This window comes from Mrakia frigida (assembly GCF_051309035.1).
Source record: "Mrakia frigida strain ATCC 22029 unplaced genomic scaffold BDY24scaffold_22, whole genome shotgun sequence".
Classification (NCBI taxonomy): Eukaryota; Fungi; Basidiomycota; class Tremellomycetes; order Cystofilobasidiales; family Mrakiaceae; genus Mrakia; species Mrakia frigida.
The window spans coordinates 89,539-111,126 of NW_027481259.1; the positions used below are offsets into that span (position 1 = coordinate 89,539).

Here is a 21,588-nt window from a genome sequence, read left to right on the forward strand (position 1 = left end):
GAAAGACGAGGAAAAAGGAGTCCAACAAGGTTTTAGAGCGTGTAGGAGTAGGATCGAGAGTGTTTCAACAGGAAGGGGAGATAAGCAAAGATGAGCATGGTGCGAGGGTGTGCTGATAGGAGGAGATAGGCGTGAGGGAGGACGGGTACAGAAAGACAACGAAGGCAAGGAGGAGGACGAGAGAGGAGGTCGTGTGTGTGAGGTGCGTTGGTGTCGTGAAACGGGAAGGGAGAAAAAGAACTAGATGAGAGGGTGTCCGAGAAAGGTCGTGATGAGAAACAAATCGAAAGGACGAGGCTAATGTATTGGGGAACGGGATAAGACAGGTCCGTGCCTGCACCGGAGGGGAAGTGGAGAGAGACGGAGAAATCGAAGGGTAGGAAGAAATGAAACGAGAAGGGATCAAACGAGCGAGAACGAGAAAGCAGAGACAACTTCGACCAAAGATCTACCTAGCCTTCGAATCCGTCTCCGCAACGAGAGCCTCCTTGACGAGGAGAGGGTGGATCCTCTCGACCGGCGACGTTGCCTTCGACTTCTTGCCCGACCACGAGGGATGTTCTTTGGCGAAGCTGATGGCGAGGGCGGTTTCGAGAGCGGTGATTCGAGCGTGGAGAGAGACGGTGTCGCTGAGGACGAGACGTTTGCCTGAAAAGAAGGGAGGGGGCGTCAGGAGAGCGAACGAGGAGAAAGAGAGACGCGTGCGTACCTTTGAGGTTGGCGAGAGTTCCGTGAGGGCAGATGGAGGGACATCCTCGGCCGATGCAGGAGGAGCAGGGGACTTTGTTGTCGCACTGTCGAGTTAAAACGAAGAGACGGGAAAGAGAGTCAACCGATCGATCGCTCGAGAGAGGAAGTCCTCGACGCTTCTCAAGTCGAACGGGACGAGAGCTCGAACTCACTCGCATCTTGAGCCTTCGACATTCCTGTGGGAGCAGATCACACGATTCATGATTAGATCAGCACGTATTAAAGAGCGATCAAGGGAAAACGTGAGCGTCAACGAAAATCAACTCACCTCACAAGCAACGATGGCCTTCCCTTTCTTCTTGCGTGGTTTCCCAGCCTTGGTCAAGATCACCACCGGTCCTCCTCCCTCCTCAACCTTCTCCCCTCCTCTCTCCTTCCCGTTCCCCTCAGTCTTCCCACCCTCCTCCTCCCCAGCCTCCTCCTCAGCCTTCCTCTTCGACGACGACGACGACGACGACGACGACGATCCTCCCTCGTTTCCAACCAGCAGGGTGTTCACATCGACCAACCCGCCTTCCATTTCCTCATCCGAATCGAGCCCAAGGTAGAACTCGTCCTGTCCGTGCTCGTCCTCCTGAGGAGCGTGCTCGAACGAAAGGAGCAGTCCTCGTTCGACGGTCGACGCGTCCTGCAAGTACCCGACGAGTCCTTCCTGAGGTTGATAGAGGGTTGGGGAATGAGGAGGCATCGATCCATTGAGGTTCATCTTGCCGTAGGAAGTGTTGGGAGTGGAGAAGACGGTTGAGGTGGTCGTGACGGATCGAGAGGAGAAGGATGAGTTGGAGGAGGGAGAGAGGAGAGGAGCGAGGTTGGGTTGTTCGAAGGAGTCCTGTCGTTGGTGATTGGGTCGATGTTGATGGTTCTCATGGGTGAAGGAAGGAGGAGGGAGGAGGGAAGTTGACAGGACGGGAGGAGGAGGAGCCAGGTAGGCGGGAGCGTGAGTCGTGGAGCGGGCTGGGAGACTTGGTCGTTGGAGGTAGGAGGAGGAGGAGGGACCGTAGCCGTCGTAGGAGAAGGATCGAGGAGGAAGGGGAGGGTTAGCGTTGGAGTAGGGATCGAACGAGGAGGAAGGGTGTTGCTGTTGTTGTTGTTGGAAAGGGATGGGAGTCGAGGATGGGAAAGAACCGTTCGACGACGAAGACGTGAAGGACGGGTTGGACGCGTAGTCGTAGCTGCCACCGTAGTTGAGTGGGAGAGATGACGACTGGCGAGGAGGGTCTAAGGGATCCTGAACGAGCTGATGCGACGACGAGGAGGAGTAGGCGGTTCCGTTCCAGTTCCCTCCTCTCGAGTGACCGTCGTCGTCGAACTCGTCTCCGTCCTGCCTAAACGACGACGAAGGATCGCATCCCTCCCAGACCCCAGCTGCTCCACTTCTCCTTCCAAGATCCGAGTAGTCTCCTCTCCAAGGAAGCGAGTTTGGGTCTTCTTCTCCCGCTCCCTCGTCGTCGAATCCTGCCGACGACTCCTCTGAATCGAAAGTCACGCCCAACCCTCCCGTCCTGTCCGAGCTGAGAGCGTACTCGTATCCTCCTCCTGTTGACGAACCGAGGGAGAGCTGATGATGATGAGAGTAAGCGGAGGAGGATTGGAGGTTCGTCGCTGCTCCTGAGAGGAGAGGAGGAGGTTGGGCGTGCTGTTGGTGTTGAGGGAAGAGGTACGAGAGGGAGGGTCGTCGATGAGGAGTACTATTAGTAGCGAGAAGAATCTGTCGTTGAGGTTGAGGTTGGAAAGTCGTAGGATGCTGATAGTGGAGAGGATGGGGATGAGAAGGGGAAGAGAAGTCGTCGTCTCGCGTGCACATGGAGAGGGAAGAGGAGGAGAGAGGGAGGGAGGCAGGGGAGGTCAGGAGTGGAGTCGAGAGCGAGAGTCGTCGTTCGTGGGAAGTCTGCACGAAAGCAAGAGCAAATTTAACAGTCAGATCGCGAGAAGAAGAAGAAGAGGGACTGAGAAGTTGATGTACCGTACCGTTATTGGATGTCAATCGAGAAGAAAAGGACGAGAAGAAGACGTGAAAGAAGAAAGAAGAAGGAAGGGAGGAAGAGGGAAGGAGGAGGGGAGGTTCGAATTGAGTTGGAGGTCAAACTCCTCCTCCTCCTCACTGCCTCTCTCCCTCACATTTCGGGCTCCCTCTTTCGTAAGCGAATCCTTCGTCGATCCACGCGAGTCTTGGTAAGAGTTCCCCGGAATATTCGCCGAGGAGGAAAGACAGAAGAGTGAGTCTCGCTTCTGCCGTCGTCCCTCCCCGCCCCTCCTCTTCCTCTCTCTCCCTCTCCCTCTTCTCCTTACCTCTCCCTCGACGAAGAAGGAAGAAAGGAGCATGTCTGACATCCCAGCCAAGAAAGAAGAAAAGGAAAAGAGTGTGAGCGAGGTCCGCTGATTTAACATGTGTTTCGTTTGACCCTCCCCCTTTTTTTCCTCTCCTTCACCATCTCCCAGTCTGTCACTCTGAGAAATGAAGGATGACGCCCAGCCACAACACCTCTGCACTCACATCTGCTGCGAGCTCGAGAAATCTCAGCCTCTACAGCGAAGAAGAAACGAGCGAAAAACCTGAACGGACGCTCTGTCGCACTCCAAGATCCGAAGGAGGAAAGGAAGTCGCGTCGGGGCTTTGTTTGACTCGTTGGTTCTTCGGGTCCAGGCCCTCTCCCTTCAGAAGGATTCTCAGGGGAGTTGCAAGATATCTACGATGAGAGAAGGGAAGGTCGAAGGAGATAAATGAGCTCTACTGTAGATACAGGGAAGGAAGAGAAGGAAGAGAGAGAAGATGACACTCACCGCCTTTCGTTCGCCTCGGCTCCGCGTTCTCTTTCTCGTCGAGATGAGATCGGACGAGCGAGCAGAAGCATCCCATTTCAGTCGAAATTAAATTCCACAGGATGATAGTAGGAGAGTGGGAGAGAGAGACAAATCGATCTGTCGAGGAGGAAGAGAGGAGGGAAGGGGTCAGGCGAGGGGGAGAGAGGGAGAGGGAGGAAAGGCGAGCTCACAGAAAGATGCAAAATAAACGAGCACAAGGAAAAAAAGATAGCATGCTGGAGTGTAGAGGAGTACGTCAGATCTTAAGAACGACGCGAGCAACACGAGATCAAAACGAAGGAAGGAAACGTCGAGCTCACCCAAAACCCCCAACTTCAGCCCTCGCCTCGTCTACTCCTCCTCCTCCTCCTCCTCCTGATGCAACACCTCCGCCAACTCCATCCACCCACCCTTCCCCAAACACCTAAAGTACTCGTCCCTCCCTTCGTCGACCGGATCGTCCGCACTCCAGAGGACGATGCCGTCGGTTCCAAAGGTCGAGACGACTTTGAGCTCTCGAGCTGGAGGAGGAGGTGGGAGGAGCATGTCCGCGTCGGTGTCTACTTGTTCTTCGTCGACGGTGGTAGGTTCGGGTTGAGGTTGGGAGGTGGGTGAAAGAGGAGCAGGGGAAGGGGATCTTGAGGCTCTGTCGTTGACGAGTTGGAGAGGAGGCGAGGGAGGAGGCGAGGCGATGGTTGTTGGGAGAGGAGTTGAAGCTGAGGAGGAGGAGATGGTGGTGGTGAGGGTGGTTGAGGTGAGGGTTGGGAGGGGTGAGAGGGGAGTGGGGATGGATACGAGAGGTGCTGAGGGTGTAGCAGTAGAGGCGGAAACTTGAGCGACCTCGTCCTCCTCTTCCTCCTCTGAATCCGAGTCGATCCGGAACTTCTTTGCGACCTTTGCTCCTCCTGCTGGTTTCTTGGACGACGACGACGAAGCAGGCAGACCTCCGAACCTATCTACAACCTTCCTCTTCCTAGGACTAACCCTCCTTCCTCCCTCTTCAGCCTCCTCCTTCGCTTCTTCCTCCTCGACCTCCTCCCGCTGCTTCACGAGCTCACTCCTCCTCCTCCTTCCTCCCTCCTCCTCCTCCTGCTCCGTCTTTACAGCCCTCTTCTTCTCTGGAACGCTCAGAACGACTCCTTCGTACCCCGAGGGGACCTCTAGCTTCTGTCCTACGAGCTGTCGTCCTCGAAAAGCGCTGAGGAGGAGGGTTGAGCCTGGGAGAGCGGATTCTCGCGTGTCGGGCGGGGAACGAGGGAGGAAGTAGGTTGAGATTGGAGCAGGGCCAGAGAAGGGAGTGTGGAAGGGGAGAAGGTGCAGTTGAGGAGAAGAGGTAGGTTCGCTCTGTAGGATGAGGTGCGTGGGAGTTGACATGGCTTGAGAAAAGGGAGAAGGAAGGAGTTGGGAGAGAGAGAGAGAGAGAGGAAGGGAGGTCGCGTTTTCGCGACGCGAAGCTCAACTTTCCTTCTCTCCCTCCCAACCATCACTCCGGAACCCACCCAATCTTCATCTCTTCCCTCTCTCTCCCACCAGCTCATCAACCTTCTCTGGAACCACCATGTCTCGGACGACTCAACTGCCACGACTCTCCTCCCTCCTCCTCCTCCTCGTCCTTCTTCTCCTCCCCCTCTCCGCCTTCGCTCAGTTCAACTTTGGAAACATGTTCAACCAGCAGCATCAGCAGCAGCAGCAGCAACAACAACAGCAGGCCGACGCTTCGAGGAATCGAGGGTGGCAGGCTCAGAAAGAGAGTCAGTAGAACGTTCATTGACATCGCTCCTTCTCGCTCGAGCTCACCCTTTCTCCCCTTCCTTCCTTCCTTGTTCGCCTTCCTTTCAGTCCCTTGCAACCAGTACCTCTGCCCTCAGTCGTTCGCCTGTGTGGAATATCCTTCTCACTGCCCATGTCCCTACCCGTTCGTTTCCTTTTCAACTATTCTTTTCGGCGTTCTCCATCTTTCGTTGGAAGCCTGATCGCTCCCTCCCTCCGTCGTCTTGCTTTCTTTTTCTCTTTCAATTCAACGAACGAACAGAGAGGATAGGAAATGCTTCCTTCCCTTGGCTCCCGGAGAAGCTCAGCACGACGCTTCGTTCGTCTGTCAGCGAGGTCCTCCGGAGAAGGGGTGCGAGGAGGTGAGGAAGAGAGCGATGGGGAGGTGGTGAGGGCAGGCTGTCGACGCGGACTGAGGGGATGGGATGGGTTTCGAAGCTGGTGAGCTCGACGATGGAGATGTTCTTTCGCTTGTGGACTGTGCTGGAGTGCGAAAGCAGAAGCTCTCTGGGTTAACTGAGTGAGACCGTCAACATGGTTTCGCTGGAGAGATAGAAAGGGAGAGAAGGGTGAAGGCTGAGCTTCGTTCGAGCTCACCTCCCCCTCTCCTTCCTTCCCTCCGACTACATTCCTCGAACACCACTCATATCTCGTATGTCTCTCTTCTTTCTACATAACATGAGACGCGTTCTCTCACTGACCTGTGCCTCCTTTCCGCTCTGCGATGGCTCAGCGATCAATCGAAGAATGGTTCCTCGTTGTGGGATTAAGAGCTGACTTTGAGTCTCGCTCTTTCTCTTTCCAGCTCGTCCTCGTCCTCGTCCTCCCCGCTCGGAGGAGTTCGTTCCAAGAGCTTCATCTCACTAGGGTGAGTTCACTTTTTCTTCTTCGACCATTCGTCTCTTCTTCAGCTGCCGTCGTCCATCGCCAGCTCGTCGACCTTTGAGTCTGAAGCTGACGCGCATTTCTCGTTTCTGCGACGCGTTTCCCCTTCCAGCAGATCTCTTCGTCCCTACACTCGGTATTACATCTTCGCTCTGGCTTTCGAACCTCTTCGGTAGACGTAACAGTGCTGCAGGGGAGGAGGGCTAGGCAGGTGAGCTCGCGTTTCGTCTGGTCTCGTTTCTGACGACGTCGTTCCTTCGCGTGTTCTCGCTCCTTGCCTTGTACAGCCTATCAATCGTACACCCTTGGAAGCCGTGGAATTTGTAAAGATATGGTGTATGTTTCCTCGATTTCTGCGTCGTTCTGGTTTGAAAGGAGGGAGGTCGAGGGGAGAAGTCTCGCTCAATGGGCTGGTTTTCCCCTCGACCCCCTGAAACGTCGATCCCCCTCAGGTTTCAGCTCAGCTTCTCACGAGCTTCCCTCTAAGAAGGACTTGCTTCCCCCTTGCTCAGTTACGTAAAAACTGAATCGAAATCTTACTTCGACCCCGCCCCTCTCCGAACTTCGAACCCCTTGCTCGCCCTCGTCGCCCCCCCTCAAACCACCATCTTCCGCCAGCCCACTTTTTCACCCGTTCCTTTTCCTTTCCCGTTACCTTTCCGCCTACAACCCAACCCAGCCAGCAGCAGCGCGTAGATCTTTACAGCAAACGGAGGCTTTCAAAAAGCAAATGGCAGCTCCTCCTCCTCGACGACCTACGGGTCCTTCCAACTCTTCGTCTTCAGGATCGATACGACCTACCCCTGGAGGAGCGAGGGAGAGACCAAAACTGGGTTTGGCTGTAGGAATACCCAAAGGAAACGTGAGTGTTTGAATCCTCTCTCTCTTGGGGGTCCGTGGAGGTGTAGAGAGCGAGAGAGAGAGGGAAGGAGGAACGTGTGAGATGGAGAGAGCTGAGAGGGGAGGGGAAGGAAGGACGAGCTCTTCGTTGGAAGAGAGAGAGAGAGAGCTCAACGAGGGTCGTGTATGACTTGGGAGTCGTCCTTAGACGGCGGAGGGATACCTCGCAGGAAAAGCTAGCTCGAGAGACGTAGCGAGAGTCAACGGGAGCAGAAGGAAGGAAGGGAGGGAGGTGTCGGACCGTCAGCTCTGCTTGGTCTCCAGGATTTTACAAAGCTCCCGAGCCTAGATTCTCGAGAGTTGTGATCCTTTCTCCTAGTAGACACTACCAGCACCCTGTAGGCTGAGGCAGAGAGCGGGAAGGGCCTCGAAGGAGGAGAGCGAGCTCGGTTCTCCTCGGTCATTCAGTCGACCTTCCTCGAGACGAAGGGAGAGATGACTCGATGGCTCGTCAGACCTCCTCCCTTCCAGCCCACACCTTAGATTTTCACCTCGAGCTATGCTCAGCCTTCTAGACGACCTCGTCCTCTAATTGTAGAAGCAGCTCGAGAGTCATCCGATTTGGGAGATGACCTGATTTCGGGAGGGACCAACTTTCGACTTCACCTCCTCGCTCTCATCTTCCTATCTTCCAAGATCTATCTTCGTCTCAGAAATCTGACCACTCTATCTCTCCTCTTTGTTTTCACAGGTCCCTGGTATCAACGTCGACCAAGCAGGCGAAGGAGGCTGGACTTCAGCTTCAGGATCAGCCATCAGAGCTCCTCCTCCCCCACCTCCTCCTCCTCCCGCTCCTCACTTCTCAGCCCAAGGCTCAGCTCCTCCTCCTCGTCGGCCAGCCCTTCCAGGACTCAACTTCAACGGCTCCTCTTCTTCCTCAACTCCCAACAATTTTGCATCTTCCTCCTTTGCTTCCTCGTCGCGGCGAGCGAGTCCTCAACCAACACTTGGGGGATCCCCAGCACCGTCGTCGTCTCGTCCAGCTTTCTCGTCTGTAGGATCGAGACCTAAGCTTCCTGGACTCTCTTTTGGAGGAGGAGGAGGATCGAATGGAGACGACTGTGGTTCCCACCCAGCTCCTCTCAGCGTCAACGTCGTCCCAGCACCATCTCACAAACCCTCCCTCCATCTCGCCAACCCCTACAGCTCTTCCTCCTCAACAGCAGCATCTACCTCCTCTTCCTCTCTCGCCCCAGCACCTACACCACCTTCTTCTGGACGTCCAAGAGGCCCATCCCTGTCCCTACACGTCGGCAGCTCAGCTCCTCCTCCACCGCCACCACCTCCTCCTCGCATCGACTCCTCCTCCCTCTTCCCAACCAACCCAGGTCCCTATCGCTCGTCGGAGTACGACATCTTCGGGGAAGACGACAAGACCGTTCGACCTCTCTCGATGGACTCGGACGCTGGATCCTACGGAGCGTACGGAGGAATCGGAGCCGTCTACGACCACGGTCAGCAAGATCGGACGGTCTACCCAGGAGGAGATGGACGACCGTCGTTACATGCTGCTGGAGGATCCGAGAGGTCGATGGCAGACGACCTGAGGACAGCCATCTCGAGCATCAACCTGAGAGCATCGCCGATGCCGTCGCCTAGGCTGGACGGACCAGCAGGAGGAGGGAGAGGAGACGCGACGCCGTCAGCGGGAGGAAGTCCTACGTCGCAGAGGAGCTCGGGTGTTTGGGAGGAGAAGGCTGAAGAGACGGTAGAGCCTGCTGAGCCGTTGGCGTTCGACCCGAGCGATCTGGAGGAGTTGAGGTATCTGGGAGAAGGAGCGGGAGGAGCGGTCTCGTTGGTGAAGAATCGACACACGGGGAAGGTGATGGCGAAGAAGGTTCGTCTCTCTTTCTTTTCTCTCTCATCAACCGTCCTTCTCGAAGCTGATTTTTGTCTCATTAATCCTTCTTCCTTCTTTCAAACCAACAGCTCGTACCTGCATCCCCCAATCCCAACATTCATCGTCAAATCCTCCGAGAACTTCAGTTCCTTTCGACCTGCGACTCGCCCTACATCGTCGACCACTACGGATCCTTCCTCACTGACGGAGACTCGATGATCGGAATGCTCATGGAGTTCTGCGAAGGGAAGAGTTTGGATGCGGTGGTGAAGGAGAGCAGGGAGAGGGATCTGAGGCATTCGGAGAGGGTGCTGGGAAGGATCGCAGCTGCTGTGCTGAGAGGGTTAGATTACCTGCACGAGAGGAAGATTATCCATCGAGGTAAGTCATGTTTCATGCTTCCCGTCTCTTGTAGACCGAGAAGGAAAGGAGACGCTTCGACGGTTCGAGTGCTGATCGTCGCGTCTCCCTTTTCTCGACGACTAGACATCAAGCCTTCGAACATCCTCGTTACTCGTCAAGGACAGTTCAAGATCTGCGATTTCGGAGTCTCTGGGGAGCTCGTCCAATCCGTCGCCGAAACCTTCACTGGAACGTCGTTCTACATGGCTGTTCGTCCCGCGTCTCTTTCTGTCCCCTCCGCCCGCCTTCTTCTCGTCTCACGAAGTTGACTCGACTCCCTTTGTCCCACTTTTCAGCCCGAAAGGATCCTGGGAAACAACTACTCCATTACCTCGGACGTCTGGTCCCTCGGAGTCTCCCTCCTCGAAGTCGCCAACAATCGATTCCCCTTCCCTCCCGAAGGAGAACCTCCTCTCGTCGGACAGTTCGACCTTCTCAACTTCATCGTCAACCAACCGACGCCTCAACTCGTCGATGATGACAGAGCGGAATGGAGCGACGGAGTGAAGGACTTTATGAGGCTTTGGTGAGTCCCGATGTCTTCTTTTTCGTCGCGTCGAGATCTCGTCGAAGTCGATGAATCACCGCTGACTGTTCCCTCGTTTTCCTTACTTCGCTTCTTTCATGTAGTCTCGTTCGATCTGGGGAGGCGCGTCCGTATCCGAGGGATCTCATCCTCCATCCGTTCATCAAGCTGTCCGAGAGGAAGAAGGCCGATCTGGCGAAGTGGATTGCGATGGTTTGGGGTTGGTGAACAAGGTTAGCTCGTTTCCTCCTTCCTGCCTTTCTTCGAGTAGTCTACCTCGTTCGGCTCAAGCTCACTCGCTCGTTTGCATCTTTGTCCTATCTGTCAGCTTCTCGACGACTGCGACGACGCACATGCCCACCCATCTTCTCTCTTTCTTTCTCAGAGTTTCCATAGACACATCCACATAGATCACTTGTCTCCTTACTTATGAACACTCGCCCCCTTTCTCTGACGCTTTTATGGACACTCCTTCTGCTTGTTTCCTCGAGCATTCGCTCCTTCGTTTTGCACGTCTCCTTCGTTTTGCTTCCTTTCCCTTGTTTCGCCTACCATTCAAATCCATCTCGCTTCCAACCCCCTTCAACAAGTACCTTACACACACACACATCCTAGCATCTCTTCGTGACTTCGTCCACCTCGTAGCTTTCTCTTCCGTCCTTTTTCACGCTCGACATCACGCTCGTCTCCCGCTCTTTCGTCTTCGTTCTCGTACCGCCACATCTTTCCCTTTCTTCTTGACGCACTCTCTGTCGAATACATGGCTCTCGTTTGGATCCATCTCTGAGAGGAGGAGAAAGAAAGGCCGAAACAAAGAGTTGAAACGAAGTGGAGAGCGGGAACTCCGACGCTCAGGCAAGGCTCAAGCCTCGAGCTTGAGATTCCTTCGTGACATCGGATGAGCATCAAATCATCAACTCAGTGGAATCTTGTTTGGACTCGGTCTCCTTGGTCGGAGACCGAAAGCGAAAGGTGCGAGCTTGCCTGCAGCAGACGCGACGCGACTTGACTCGACGATCGAACGATGTTGTCGACTCTCTTTCCTTCGCCTTCCTCAGGACTTTATTCCTGCGCAAGTATCCTGAGGTAAGAAAGAGCTCAGTCGGTATTTCGCGAGGAAGATCATAGATCAAGCCCACGCAGCGCTCTCACCCTCCTTTCATTTTTCCTTTTCCCCTTCCCATCGACGTCTGAAGATCAATTCCGCTCCGACCCGACTCTCTGCCTTGCTGTTTCTCTCTCAACACAATCCCCGAGAACATCTTGGAGTACAAGCTGGGGAATCGAGTGTCGAAGCGAAGGGATGCTCCTCAGAAGTTGACTGATGGACCCCTCGATCCTTTGTCTTTTCGAGCAATTTCAAGCTCGAATTGCTTCCCTTCATCCAACCACCATGTACCGGCCCTACTACCAAGAGTCCGATGCTCGCAACTCCTCCCCCTCTGCCTCCATCCCACGTCTCACCTTCGCATCGAGCGCGTCTTCGGCCTCGACTTCTTCGCCCATCGGCTTCTCTGGTCCACCAAGCCCAGCCTCAACGGCCGACCAGTACGAATCTGCAGAGGGATGGGATGAGATGGATGCTGTTGAAGTGGTCAGGAGCAATGAGCTGGAGGGAAGAAGAGGTCTGGGGGTCGGAAGAAGTCTGAAGGCGAGGACGGGCCCAACTTCGACAGCGATTCTGGATCAACAGTGAGTTCATGGAGACTCTTTCAATTTAACTCGTCTGGTATTTTTCTGACCAACTCGTTATTCTATCCTCCTTCTTTACGCTTCTCTTCATCAGCACCTCGCGCCTACGCCGACGAACAATATCGACCAGCGACGCGTCTTCCGTCACTCTTCAACCCCTCAGCTCTTCTAGATCCCTCCATCCCTGCTCCGATCCTCAAACCTGCCATCCGCTCCATATCAGAGCTCCTATCACCCTCCCAACTCTCTCAAACCTTCTACAACCAGCTCCCTCTACCACTCCAACTCCTCCGTCGACGCCGCCAGCGACTGCTTTCTCCGACCTCTCCTTTCGATTCCCTCGTTCCCCCTTCCAACCTTCTTTCGACTCCTACCCCGCTTACACAAAGCCTACACTCCAATCCGAAGAGCTCTCTCGCAGGAACAACCCCCTCGAAGAGCAGCTTCGGGGAACGAGAGACGGGCAGGCGGCTCAGAGGATTCCCTTGGAGGCGTCTGCGATGACGGAAGCAGGATTGAGGAGTAGGGAAGAGGATACTTGGAGGAAGGTGGTGGGTCAATTGGTGGGGAGGATGATCAAAACGACGAGAAACCGGTCGAGGACTTCGGGAAATAATACCCAATCCCTCGTTCCCTCCATCTCCATCCAACCGCCAACCCCCCTTCCCCTTCCACGATCCTACCGCCCATCAGGCATCGAGCTCCTCAACTCGGAGTCTTCGTCTCCTCCCCCCTCTTCTTTGAACCGTCCTCCTTTCACATCCCTCCCTCCTCGTTCCCCCGACGTCGTCCTCCTTCAAGCACAACCAGAACGCTCCTTCATCACTTCGATACAGCTGTACACGACGACAAAGCATCCAAGGTCCGTCAGCACGGCTGAGGGGGATCAGGGGAATCAGAAGAAGGGAAAGGTGTGGCGTGAGGTTGGGTCGAAGAGGGACGAGGAAAGACGCGTCGAACAGGGCTGGTTTCAGGTTCGTCCCTCTCCTTCTCCAGTGGACCACATCATCTATCCAACACTGACGCTCTTCTCAATTTTGACTCTAGCTTCGCTGACCGTGGTCATCTGGTACGAACGAGGTGGGACGTAGTCGAGGGAAGATCAAAGGACGCGTTGAATTTGCTTTCTTTTCTTCGCGGCGTAGAACGATCAAGATCAGTGGCAAGATAAGGTTGGTAGACTATTTATCATTACGTCTGAGCCTGAGCTCGAGGGATTACCAAGGGATCTCACTTCCACTGCAGAGGAGAAACAAAAAAAAAGGCCGCGTCGTGATCAGCAGCGAGTTGACCCTAGAGGCGAAGGACACGAGGCAAGGATGAACGTACGTGCAGTGGAAGAACTTTTCGGAGTCTTTGATGGTTCTCTCATCAATGAGACTGACGCTGCGAGAAGAAAAATAATCGAGATCCGATAAGCTCGCGAGTCGCGACGCGCCCGAATTCGTGACTGCACGAAGGCACGAGTATCCCGCCGCCTGAGCAGGACTGATCTCGGCCTCAACTTTTGCTTCCTTGTATGCCGGTGGCGATGTATCTAGAATGATAGACAAGAATGGTGAATCCTTCGTTGTTCGCCTCCAAACTCTTGGTTGAGACTTTGAGTCGAGCGAAGGGGAAGTTGGCTCCTGTTTTGGAAACACCTTAGGCTCCGTACTCGCCTGGGAAGTCAACGACGCTGATAGAGGCAGTAGTTCAGAAACCTGAGGACGATAAAGAAGGGCACAAAACGACGAACTCACACATTCAGAGCAATCGAACCGGCGGCAGACGAAACGTAGACAATCTTCTTGCCTTGCCCAGCTCGAAAGAGAGGAAGAAAGGTATTGGTGACGTAGATGGTTTCGAATTTGTTGACGTCGACGTTGGATCGGAGATCATCTTAGCTTGCTTGCGAGAAACCGAGGAGAAGGTCGAGAAACGACGAGATCGAGAGAGGAAAGCTCGAACGTACATTTTGGAAGCAGAGGTAGTGTCTCCGGTATTGAATCCAGCATGCAGCCAGAGGACGTCGAGATCGTACTCCTTGACGACCTCGAGATCAGAAACCTCCTTGAAAGCTCGCTGCCACGGAGGAAAAAAGTTCAGCTTGCGTCGCGTCCAGGTCAGCTCGAAGCAAGCTTCGCTCTTCCTTCCTTCTCTCCTTCTCGCCCTCGCTCTCCTGCACATATCTGAAATCTTACATCTATTTCACAGAGCTGTTTCATCACGTCTTTTTCTTGAAAGGACCTCTGTTCTGCGAAGCTCAACCCTCTCGGCCTCTCTCTCTGTCGGATGTCTTCCAACCTTCTCCGCCGCCCCCCCTCTCGCCGTTCTTCGTATCTCTCCCCTTCCGCCACCTTAGCTTACAGCAGCAAGGACCCTCAGTTCCCACAATTCCTCCTTCGTTCGTCCAAAGACTCCCCCCATTTTCTTGTCTCCCCGCCCTCGCTCTCCTTGCTCCCAAACCTTCTCAATGGCTCCGCTTCCTCCCTCCTCCTCCTCTTCGTCGCAACTAAAGTGGGAGCCAGAATGGGGATGGTTCCGTGTTCGTGTATGGGAGAACTACCCCTCAAAAGGGGATATGTTCAAGCTGAACGGGGAGGGCCAGCCTCCTCCCTTCTTGCAGCAACGCAATCCGGATCGAGAGTATTGTGAGTCTTCCTTCTCCTTCCTTCTTTCTCTCAAGAACGTGAAGCTGATCTTTCTCGCTCCTCTATCTTCAGGGGAAGACTACATCAACTTCGGAATGAGTGCCGACGGATCAGGGTCCTACATCTCGAGCCAAAGGTCAGTTCTTCAAGTCGACCAAGGAAGCTGGGTTTCCAACGAAGCTCACCTTGCCGTGCTTTCTCCTCCAGCCGACCCATGCTTCCGATCTACCCTCCTACGTCAACCCAGCAGAAATGCCTTCGACGGGTTCGAACCTCCCTCCTTCTTCGAATCGACGAGCTCTGTCGAGGCCACCGAATCAAGGACTCGGTTCGAGAGGAGGGCAACCCAAAACAAGCGGGCTACTTCGCTCCCGGGGACCGACAGGACGTGCTCTTCTACGGAAATCTCCTTCGAAAGTCAGTTGACCACCCGAAGGAGGTTCTCGACGAAGCAGTAGCTGCTGTAGAAGGCACGGAGCGAAGGAGGTCGGAGTGGGATCAGAAGAAGCTCGACTTTTACCGGAACCATTTCGGGTACGTCGCGTCGCCCTCCCCTTCCTTCGACGGGTCTCTCAGCCTGACTCTTATTTCTGCTATAGCGTCATGACTCAGATCGGAAGCTTCGGAGGTCCCATCACTTTCGCTCTCCTCTTTGCGGACTCAGCCTACAACGATCCCTCCCTGCCCTACCGAATCATCCTCGCCTGGGCTTCGTGCTGCTTTTTTGGAGGTCTCGCCGTCGCCGCTGGATGTCAGATCACTACAAGCAGTCTTGGAAGCGGAGAGTGGGTCTTGGAAGACCATGAGCCTGATGGGATGAGAGGGTTGAAGCTGAAGGGATCTTTGGAGGATCACGGGGAGGGTTCTCGAGCTCGAGTCCTCGGAGATATCTGTGGGATGTTGAATTTGATGGGAGTCGTTTTGCTGGTGTCAACGATGGTGATCTACCTCGACTGGGCTGGGAGACTGGCCGGCGTCACTTTGCTGGTGGGCTTGTTTACGTCGCTGCTCTTCTCCTCACGAACGATTTTCCTCGCTCGTGAGTGCGTCTCCTCTCCAATCCAATCACTAGAAAGCTAAGCTGACTCGGCCTTTTGCTTTATATTCGTCTCGTTGCAGATCGCCGTTGGTTCCAATATCTGTATCGACTCCGGAGAGAGGTCGACCTCGCCGCGTTGAGACTTCGTCACTGGATTTCACCTGTCACGCCGTATTCTCGTCGGATTCGAGATCTTCGAGGAGGCTGGGTCTTCGTGGATCGATGGGACGGATGGAAAGTCCGAGACTGGGTCGCTCAAGTAGAGAAGGGGAGACGCAGACAGCGGGGAAGCGAAGTAGGTCAGAAGAGTTCGACCTCGAGTGAGTCCCTTTCCATTTTCCTTCGCAGGCATGGACAAGGTGACTCTTCGAATCTTTATTCGTCATTTTAAGATGAAGAGCACCGCACAACTTCCCCCGTTGCCTCTCCTTCGTCTCGTCCTCTTCCAGTCCAGGACGCCGCCGTCGCTCCTCCTTCTTCCCTACCTCCACCCGAACTCTCTTTCAAGCAAGACTCAAACACTGGATCTCCAACCAGTCTTCCCGATCAACTCTCCTTCGACCTACCAGGATCGCACACCTCGGTCTCTGCCTATCGGCCGAGTTCTTTAACGATCACATCCTCTCCAAAGACTTTCCTTCCCTCCCCTCCACCGAATCCAGCTTCATCTCCCAGCAATCCGCCCCCCATCAGCACCAACAAATCATCTCATCTTCGAGGTAGTCCCTCCGTCCCATCTCCGACGGAGTCGAGAGAGGCGGAGCCTGACGGAGAGACGACGACGGTTCCATCAGATGGATTGAGAGAAGACGCAGAAGCTGGAAGGATCGGAGGCGGAGCTGGTCGGTTGATCTGGCGTGAACCGTCTGGAATAGGAAGGAAACGCCGAGGGTGATTGTAGCGTGAGTTAATCGAGGCTGAGTGAAACGTCGACGCGTCTGACTCGCCATCATCGATTCTCCAGTGTTCGTTCGAGCCGTATTTCAACTAGTCTGGCTTTTCGCTTATGAATTTTGTTCTCTGCATACGTTTATCTCTTGCGTTTGCTAGGCTCTCTCCCTCACTCTCTTTTCCTCTTCGCTTTGGCTTTCCTCGCCGCGTCGTGTTGCGTCGATGTTTCGTCGTGCTCACAGTTTTTCTTACATAGCGTTATCGGTTATCGCTTCTTCTTGTGTACGAACTTATACTTCGCAGGATTCCATGCGATGATAGAAGGAACGAAAAGGTCCCATTGGAGTCGACAAGGCAGAAGAGGGAGGGAGAGACGGCGTGGCCTTCCAGATCATGAGGAGCGTCAGGGAGATCATGAATTGTTCATCTAGTTTAGCAATTGTAGTATAGGATTGGAAAAATGAGCACAACATCGTAAAAAATCGCGTCCATGCGAGAAAACTTCGTCCATTCATCAGCCTTCGTCTTCGTTCGCCTCGTTCAGATGTCGGACATCCTCCCAGTGTCCCCACTCAACTGTTCGACCGAAAAAATAAGTCGACGTCAGTATAGAAGGCGAAGAAGCGAAGAAGAGGAGCGTAACGTACGTCCATGATCAGTCGTCCCTCCGCTTTCCTCGTCATGAGTCGTTTCGTCTCCATCCAGATGAGCTCTCGCAGCTTGTAGATCTCGGTAGGTCGATCCCACCTCCATCCCATCAGGAGGTTCCGGAAGCTGCAAGAAGGAAAGTTGGGAATGAAGAGGGGAGCAAGGCGGAGAAAGAGTCAGTTCGAGGAACTTCGAGGATCGAGGATCGAGGATCGACGCGACGGATGGTAGAAGACGAACCAGTTGACAGCCTCAAGGGAAACGTCCCCTCCTTCGGCGAGAGGGATCTGGACATGATCCGTCTTTTGAACCACTGAGATGAGAAGAAAAGGAAGGAGAAGGGAGAGTCAGCGAAAGGGGAGAGCTGGTTCGGAGCAAGAAAAGGAGATCGAGACGAACTGTCGCTGTTGTCGGGGTCCTTGATCCCAGCGTTGGGCCAGGCAGCTCGGATACTGATGAAGAGAGCATTATTAGAGGTCAGCGTTGTTATTTGAGAGAACGGAAAGATGGGCAGCGCACGCGTGCCACCACGAGAAAGGACGTCCGTCCGCCAGCCTCTTCCTGTCTCCGGAGTAGAAGAGAAACGTCCTCATCGTGGAGGAAGCGAGATCGAATCGATGGACGGCCCAGGTGTCGTCTTCGTTCTGGAGTCGAGCAACAAACGGAAGAACGATCAGCACAGTTCGGACGAAGCTCGAAAACGAAGGGAGATCCGGCTCACTCGATGTCGACAGATCGCAAGGATGACTCGAGGGAATCCGGTGGGACACAGAGACGAGAGACCAAAGGGAGTCCAGAGCTTCAACGAGACGAAGAAGAAAACCTGTCAGAAAGAGAGAAGGGCAGACCAAGGAAGACGCGTCTCGACTCACTTCTTCGATCAACATTTTGGCGTCGTTGAATCGTTTCTGGAGAGGGAAGATGTTTCAATCAGTTTCACTCGATCTTGCTCTAAAAGTGACTGATGAACTGACGTGATAGCAAGCTTGGTTCAAGCTGTCTCCCAAGTTGGGTGGCACAAACATCTTGTCGACGACCTCGGTCGGGTTCGAGCAGATTCGATGTCGAAGTTGACGCTTGTAGGTCGTCGTCGTCCAGATCGTCAAGGCGAAGGAGTTGACTAGTCACACAGGGAAAAGGAGTGAAAGGAAGGGGGGCTCAGCAAAAGATCGAGTCGAGAACAGCGTCTCGAGAGGAGAGGGAGTTCGAAACGAGGGGACGACGAACCTTGTCGAGCGAGCGAGATCTCCTCCAAGGCTCGAGTAAAATCGTCCATCGACCAGATCACAGCCCAGGCGTACTGAAATACCAGAGACGAAGGGTAGAAGAGATGGATCAGCTCAGAGGTCAACACGACGAACTGGATTGAAAGACGCGTCGAAACGAAACGATTCGAAGATCGTACTCACCAGCCTCTGCGTTACCAAGTCCCAAGGTCTCGGCTCCATCAACCTGGGAAGTATAGGATCCTCTCCGAATTCTTCCTTCTCCCTCCCCGCTCTTCCTCCCACTCCTCTCTCGTCCATCGTCGGCTGCCTCTCGACCTCGTCCTCCGGAACCGGAGGAGGTTTGAACGCAAACACTCCCGCCTCCGAGTCCGTCTCGACGATCTCGGGAGGAATCTGAGGAAGATCTCGATCTGCGAAATCCCTGGTGATGATCTCTTGCGCTTCCGGAAGGACGGGTTGTTCGACGACGGGAGACGTGACCAACGCTGGAGTTCTCGATCGATTCGTCGAAGGAGCCTGAACGAGGATTTGAGGAGCCACGGGAACGGGAGGAGGAGATGTGGTAGAGGAATTAACGGTTCCTGTTTGAGCTCGTTGGGAGGAGACTGGCGGAATGGAGGAGGGAGGAGCGATGATGATGCCGGGTGGACCGACGGGATGGAAGGTTGCTGGGTCGACTTCGACGTAGAGAGCTCTTGCTTCTGAAGCTGTTTTTCCGAAGGTGTGTTGAGTGGAGGAGGAGGGATTGTCGAAAGTAGGTGGGGATTCCGTGAAGAGACCGAGGGAGGTTCCGAGAGGATGCTGAGTTGGTCGTGATTGGGAGCGAGTGGGAGAGGAAGAGGTTGCCGGGATGTCTTGAGTTGGAGAGATGGGGGATAGAGGGACGATGTAGGCGTTGGGAGGTGGATAGGAGTCGTTTACATTGGTAGGAGTGGAAGAGGAGGAAGTTGGGAGAGGGAGTGAGCGAAGGATGGTTTCGATGCGGCTGTTGTTCGCTTCGAGTTTGGTGAGGAGGTCGATTGCCCACGGAGGAGGAGCCTAGGAGGGACGACGAAGGAGAACGGAGTCAGGAGAGAATTTGAGCTCGAAGAAGAGAAGGAGCTGGTCGCACCTCGTGAAGGTGCTGCTGCCTCAAATCCAAACCTCGTCCATCAACCTCCTGCCTCAAAACCTCTCTCGCAAGCTCTCCAACTCGCTTCTCGACCGCCGTCTTCAGCACCTTCTTGACCTCCTCTCCCAGCGAAGGGTTCGAAGACGCTTCGAGGAGCTCGCAGAGAACCTTGTCGTGAAACAAGCTCGCTCGAGCGGTAGTTGATCGAGTCGCGTCGGCGGAGTGTCGATGGGTCGAAAGAGAGGGAGCTCTGTTTGATCGGACGAGCTGCTGAGACTGAGAGTGTTGATGGATCTGGTTCTTGTTCGAGGGAATAGGAGTGGGCGTGGGCGCGGTGGAGTGATGTTGACGGGGAGGAGAGGGAAGAACCGTACGCGTCGAGTCGTTGTCTCGTTCAGGTAGGATCCCGGCTGGAGTTGAAGGTACGGGAGAAGGTCGAGAAGGAAGATCTGGTGGAGGTTGATTCGCCTACGAGCGGAGAAGAGAGGAAGAGTGAGAAAAGTTCAACGACGAAGGGAAAAAGCCAGAACTTGCCGTTTCTTCCCATCTCCTTCTCACTGTCGATCCCATCTCGGTCCCAGCTGCCGAGGGAGCTCGCTTGACGGGGAGAGTGAGTCTACGGTCACCCTTGTCTGGGTTGTCGACGTTTCCGAAGGAGGAGGTAGAGGTTCGTGGGTCGGTGCTAGGAGACTCCGCCTGTTCAAAGGGCGAACGCGTCGTTATCAGTCGGTATGAACGTGCGAGAGGGATTGGAAACAAGATATCGATATCAATCAGACTCACAGCAGGTCGATGAGATGCTCGAGAGTTGTTGTGAAGCCTCTCCTGATGCTGAGACTGAGGACTGCAAGCGTTTCGATCTGGATCGTTCGAGTTAGTTGAGGGCTGATCTTGACCGGTTCTCGAGTGACGATGGTGCTGAAGGGCAAGAGAGGGAAAGGAAACGATCAGCCTCTCATACCACATCTAGGAGAAGAAAGGAAACGAACCTTGCTGACCTCCTTCCTCAGAGGAATGAACGGCGAAGGAACGTCTCCGCTCGCAGCTCTTCTCCCTCCCTTGCTCCTCTCCTCCTCCTCTCTCTCCCTCTCCACTCGGCTGACGTCTGTTGCTGTCCCGTCCAATTGATGCTGAAGATCTGCTGCTGAAACTGATTCGTCTCGTCGTTCGTAAGGTAGCGAGGGAAGAACGACAGGAGAGTCGATGGTGTTGTTGTTCCGAAGAGGGGTCGTTGGAAGAGGGACGATTGGAGGAGGATTATGTTGAAGAGTGGAAGGAAGAGGTTTTCTCGAAACTGGAAAAGGGGCAGGGGAGGAAGGGAGGGAATCAGCTTGAGTCGCTCGAACAGGAAGAGTGCTGAGAGAGGGAGAGACTCAACTCGACTCACGCTTCAGAATCCCACCAGTCCTCGTCGAGCCTCCAGCGAAGGACCTCTCGTCGTCAGGCCTCCCTCCTCTGGGTACCTCGTCCAACCACGGAAGAACCTTGTGCCTCGCTTCAGGGGAGGCGAAGGCCTCTAGACCTCGTATTCGCGAGTTGACCCATTCGAGTCCGTCCTCCTCCGGATATCCGTCGTCCTCTTCCGCTCGGAGGTGGCGAGGAGAGTTGTTGTTGTGGGTCTGAAGAGGATCCGACATTCTGAGAGTGACTAAAAAGAGAGGACGAAGACGGCGGAGGAAGGGATGGAGAGAGAAGGAAAACGTGAGCTTGGGAAAGAGTGAGCTCAACGTCGAAAGGGATGAGGAGAGTGAGTCGAGGGTTTGAGACGAACTGGGTGACGAGGACGAAGACGACCTAAGTTGTGTCTCGGGTGGGTCTGTTTCAGTAGAAAGAAGGAAGAAGGGAGGAAGAAGCTCGGTCAAACCTCCAAAACAGGGAAGAGTTGGGCGAGGCGAACAAGAGGAGAGGAGGGAGAGGCGATGAAGGAAGATGTTTGAAGTGAAGCTCACCTTGCTTGAGGAAATCTAGATACTCCGGAGTTGTATGGAAGGAGGTGGTTGGGTAGGAAGGGAGGGAGACCAACGACATGACCGGATGAAGGGAGGAGGAAGGAAGGAAGGAAAGGAAGGGCGGAGCTGGAGTTGGTTGAAGCCTCTTCTACAAAGAGAGGGCGGACCGAAGGCTCCCTCCGTCTTCAAGGGGTCATCCAACGAAATTATGACCTAGCTCGTCAAGTTGGATGTACGGGCAGAATTAAGCTGAAGGGGAGGTCGTTCTGCGTCAGCTCGAGGAGTAGGGAGATCGCCGTCGGGAGGGAAGAGAAGTTAAGGTGGGGCTGAGATTTGAAGCGTTGCCAACCGCGTCTCACTCACCTACCTCTTCACGAGCCTCCAAGAGTCTGGTCCAGAGTATGGAGACCTCGGAGGGGTAGACTCTCCCCGCAGGAGAACTAAGTGACCCACCGAGCTGGAGGAAAAGATGAACCGAAAGGGGAAGGAGGGATCAAACGCGACGCGTCTCGCAGACCTCT

General features: G+C 54.5%; 8 protein-coding genes across 8 annotated transcripts; 4 read left to right on the plus strand and 4 right to left on the minus strand.

Moving 5' to 3' along the window:
• Positions 1–448: 448 nt before the first annotated feature.
• Positions 449–3,787, minus strand: BDY24DRAFT_371050 (Zn(II)2Cys6 transcription factor domain-containing protein; the record flags this gene model as incomplete). Its single annotated transcript, XM_076638138.1, has 7 exons — positions 449–648; positions 710–794; positions 903–926; positions 1,019–2,638; positions 3,245–3,274; positions 3,314–3,437; positions 3,744–3,787. The coding sequence occupies 7 exons, from the start codon at positions 3,785–3,787 to the stop codon at positions 449–451; spliced, it is 2,127 nt and encodes a 708-aa protein (XP_076495110.1).
• Positions 3,646–4,926, minus strand: BDY24DRAFT_442641 (ribonuclease H2 subunit C family protein; the record flags this gene model as incomplete). Its single annotated transcript, XM_076644702.1, has 3 exons — positions 3,646–3,669; positions 3,744–3,788; positions 3,873–4,926. One exon carries the CDS (start codon positions 4,924–4,926, stop codon positions 3,904–3,906), a length of 1,023 nt encoding a protein of 340 aa, XP_076495111.1. The 3' UTR covers positions 3,646–3,669; positions 3,744–3,788; positions 3,873–3,903.
• Positions 4,927–5,170: 244 nt separating this feature from the next.
• Positions 5,171–6,188, plus strand: LCL2 (Lcl2p). The gene is made up of 4 exons (XM_076641129.1): positions 5,171–5,303; positions 5,392–5,467; positions 5,585–5,974; positions 6,128–6,188. Exons 1-3 carry the CDS (start codon positions 5,213–5,215, stop codon positions 5,712–5,714), a joined length of 297 nt encoding a protein of 98 aa, XP_076495112.1. The 5' UTR covers positions 5,171–5,212; the 3' UTR covers positions 5,715–5,974; positions 6,128–6,188.
• A 2,504-nt stretch (positions 6,189–8,692) lies between these two features.
• BDY24DRAFT_342291 (kinase-like domain-containing protein) lies at positions 8,693–10,103 on the plus strand (the record flags this gene model as incomplete). Its single annotated transcript, XM_076637474.1, has 5 exons — positions 8,693–8,944; positions 9,037–9,328; positions 9,434–9,558; positions 9,646–9,875; positions 9,980–10,103. The coding sequence occupies 5 exons, from the start codon at positions 8,693–8,695 to the stop codon at positions 10,101–10,103; spliced, it is 1,023 nt and encodes a 340-aa protein (XP_076495113.1).
• Positions 10,104–11,268: 1,165 nt separating this feature from the next.
• On the plus strand, positions 11,269–12,093 carry BDY24DRAFT_416511 (uncharacterized protein; the record flags this gene model as incomplete). The annotated part of the gene is made up of 4 exons (XM_076643593.1): positions 11,269–11,466; positions 11,552–11,567; positions 11,662–11,859; positions 11,957–12,093. The coding sequence occupies 4 exons, from the start codon at positions 11,269–11,271 to the stop codon at positions 12,091–12,093; spliced, it is 549 nt and encodes a 182-aa protein (XP_076495114.1).
• A 691-nt stretch (positions 12,094–12,784) lies between these two features.
• On the minus strand, positions 12,785–13,976 carry BDY24DRAFT_416512 (uncharacterized protein; the record flags this gene model as incomplete). The annotated part of the gene is made up of 4 exons (XM_076643594.1): positions 12,785–12,806; positions 12,897–12,953; positions 13,522–13,631; positions 13,917–13,976. The coding sequence occupies 4 exons, from the start codon at positions 13,974–13,976 to the stop codon at positions 12,785–12,787; spliced, it is 249 nt and encodes an 82-aa protein (XP_076495115.1).
• BDY24DRAFT_115519 (uncharacterized protein) lies at positions 13,866–16,303 on the plus strand. Its single transcript, XM_076635896.1, has 7 exons — positions 13,866–14,200; positions 14,273–14,336; positions 14,408–14,734; positions 14,800–15,239; positions 15,320–15,559; positions 15,632–16,141; positions 16,204–16,303. The coding sequence occupies exons 1-6, from the start codon at positions 14,023–14,025 to the stop codon at positions 16,132–16,134; spliced, it is 1,752 nt and encodes a 583-aa protein (XP_076495116.1). The 5' UTR covers positions 13,866–14,022; the 3' UTR covers positions 16,135–16,141; positions 16,204–16,303.
• A 275-nt stretch (positions 16,304–16,578) lies between these two features.
• On the minus strand, positions 16,579–21,338 carry BDY24DRAFT_394041 (uncharacterized protein). Its single transcript, XM_076641130.1, has 17 exons — positions 21,068–21,338; positions 20,890–20,934; positions 20,497–20,766; positions 20,108–20,412; positions 19,902–20,036; positions 19,653–19,814; positions 19,119–19,586; positions 18,188–19,045; positions 18,006–18,078; positions 17,753–17,898; positions 17,651–17,686; positions 17,500–17,577; positions 17,298–17,422; positions 17,178–17,230; positions 17,019–17,091; positions 16,778–16,904; positions 16,579–16,706 (listed from the first exon to the last, which is right to left on the minus strand). Exons 1-17 carry the CDS (start codon positions 21,144–21,146, stop codon positions 16,671–16,673), a joined length of 3,069 nt encoding a protein of 1,022 aa, XP_076495117.1. The 5' UTR covers positions 21,147–21,338; the 3' UTR covers positions 16,579–16,670.
• Between the last annotated feature and the right edge of the window lie 250 nt (positions 21,339–21,588).

Excerpts from the sequence above, each read along its gene's own strand:
- BDY24DRAFT_394041 (XM_076641130.1), bottom strand. The coding sequence starts at position 21,146 with ATGTCGTTGGTCTCCCTCCCTTCCTACCCAACCACCTCCTTCCATACA. Across the intron at positions 19,046-19,118 it reads GGCAGCAGCACCTTCACGAG|GCTCCTCCTCCGTGGGCAAT; the intron begins GTGCGACCAGCT and ends CGTCCCTCCTAG. Across the intron at positions 16,707-16,777 it reads AGGGACGACTGATCATGGAC|TTGAGTGGGGACACTGGGAG; the intron begins GTACGTTACGCT and ends TCGGTCGAACAG.
- BDY24DRAFT_115519 (XM_076635896.1), top strand. The coding sequence starts at position 14,023 with ATGGCTCCGCTTCCTCCCTCCTCCTCCTCTTCGTCGCAACTAAAGTGG. Across the intron at positions 14,201-14,272 it reads CAATCCGGATCGAGAGTATT|GGGAAGACTACATCAACTTC; the intron begins GTGAGTCTTCCT and ends CTCTATCTTCAG. Across the intron at positions 15,560-15,631 it reads TCAGAAGAGTTCGACCTCGA|ATGAAGAGCACCGCACAACT; the intron begins GTGAGTCCCTTT and ends CGTCATTTTAAG.
- LCL2 (XM_076641129.1), top strand. The coding sequence starts at position 5,213 with ATGTTCAACCAGCAGCATCAGCAGCAGCAGCAGCAACAACAACAGCAG. Across the intron at positions 5,304-5,391 it reads GTGGCAGGCTCAGAAAGAGA|TCCCTTGCAACCAGTACCTC; the intron begins GTCAGTAGAACG and ends CCTTCCTTTCAG. Across the intron at positions 5,468-5,584 it reads CACTGCCCATGTCCCTACCC|AGAGGATAGGAAATGCTTCC; the intron begins GTTCGTTTCCTT and ends ACGAACGAACAG.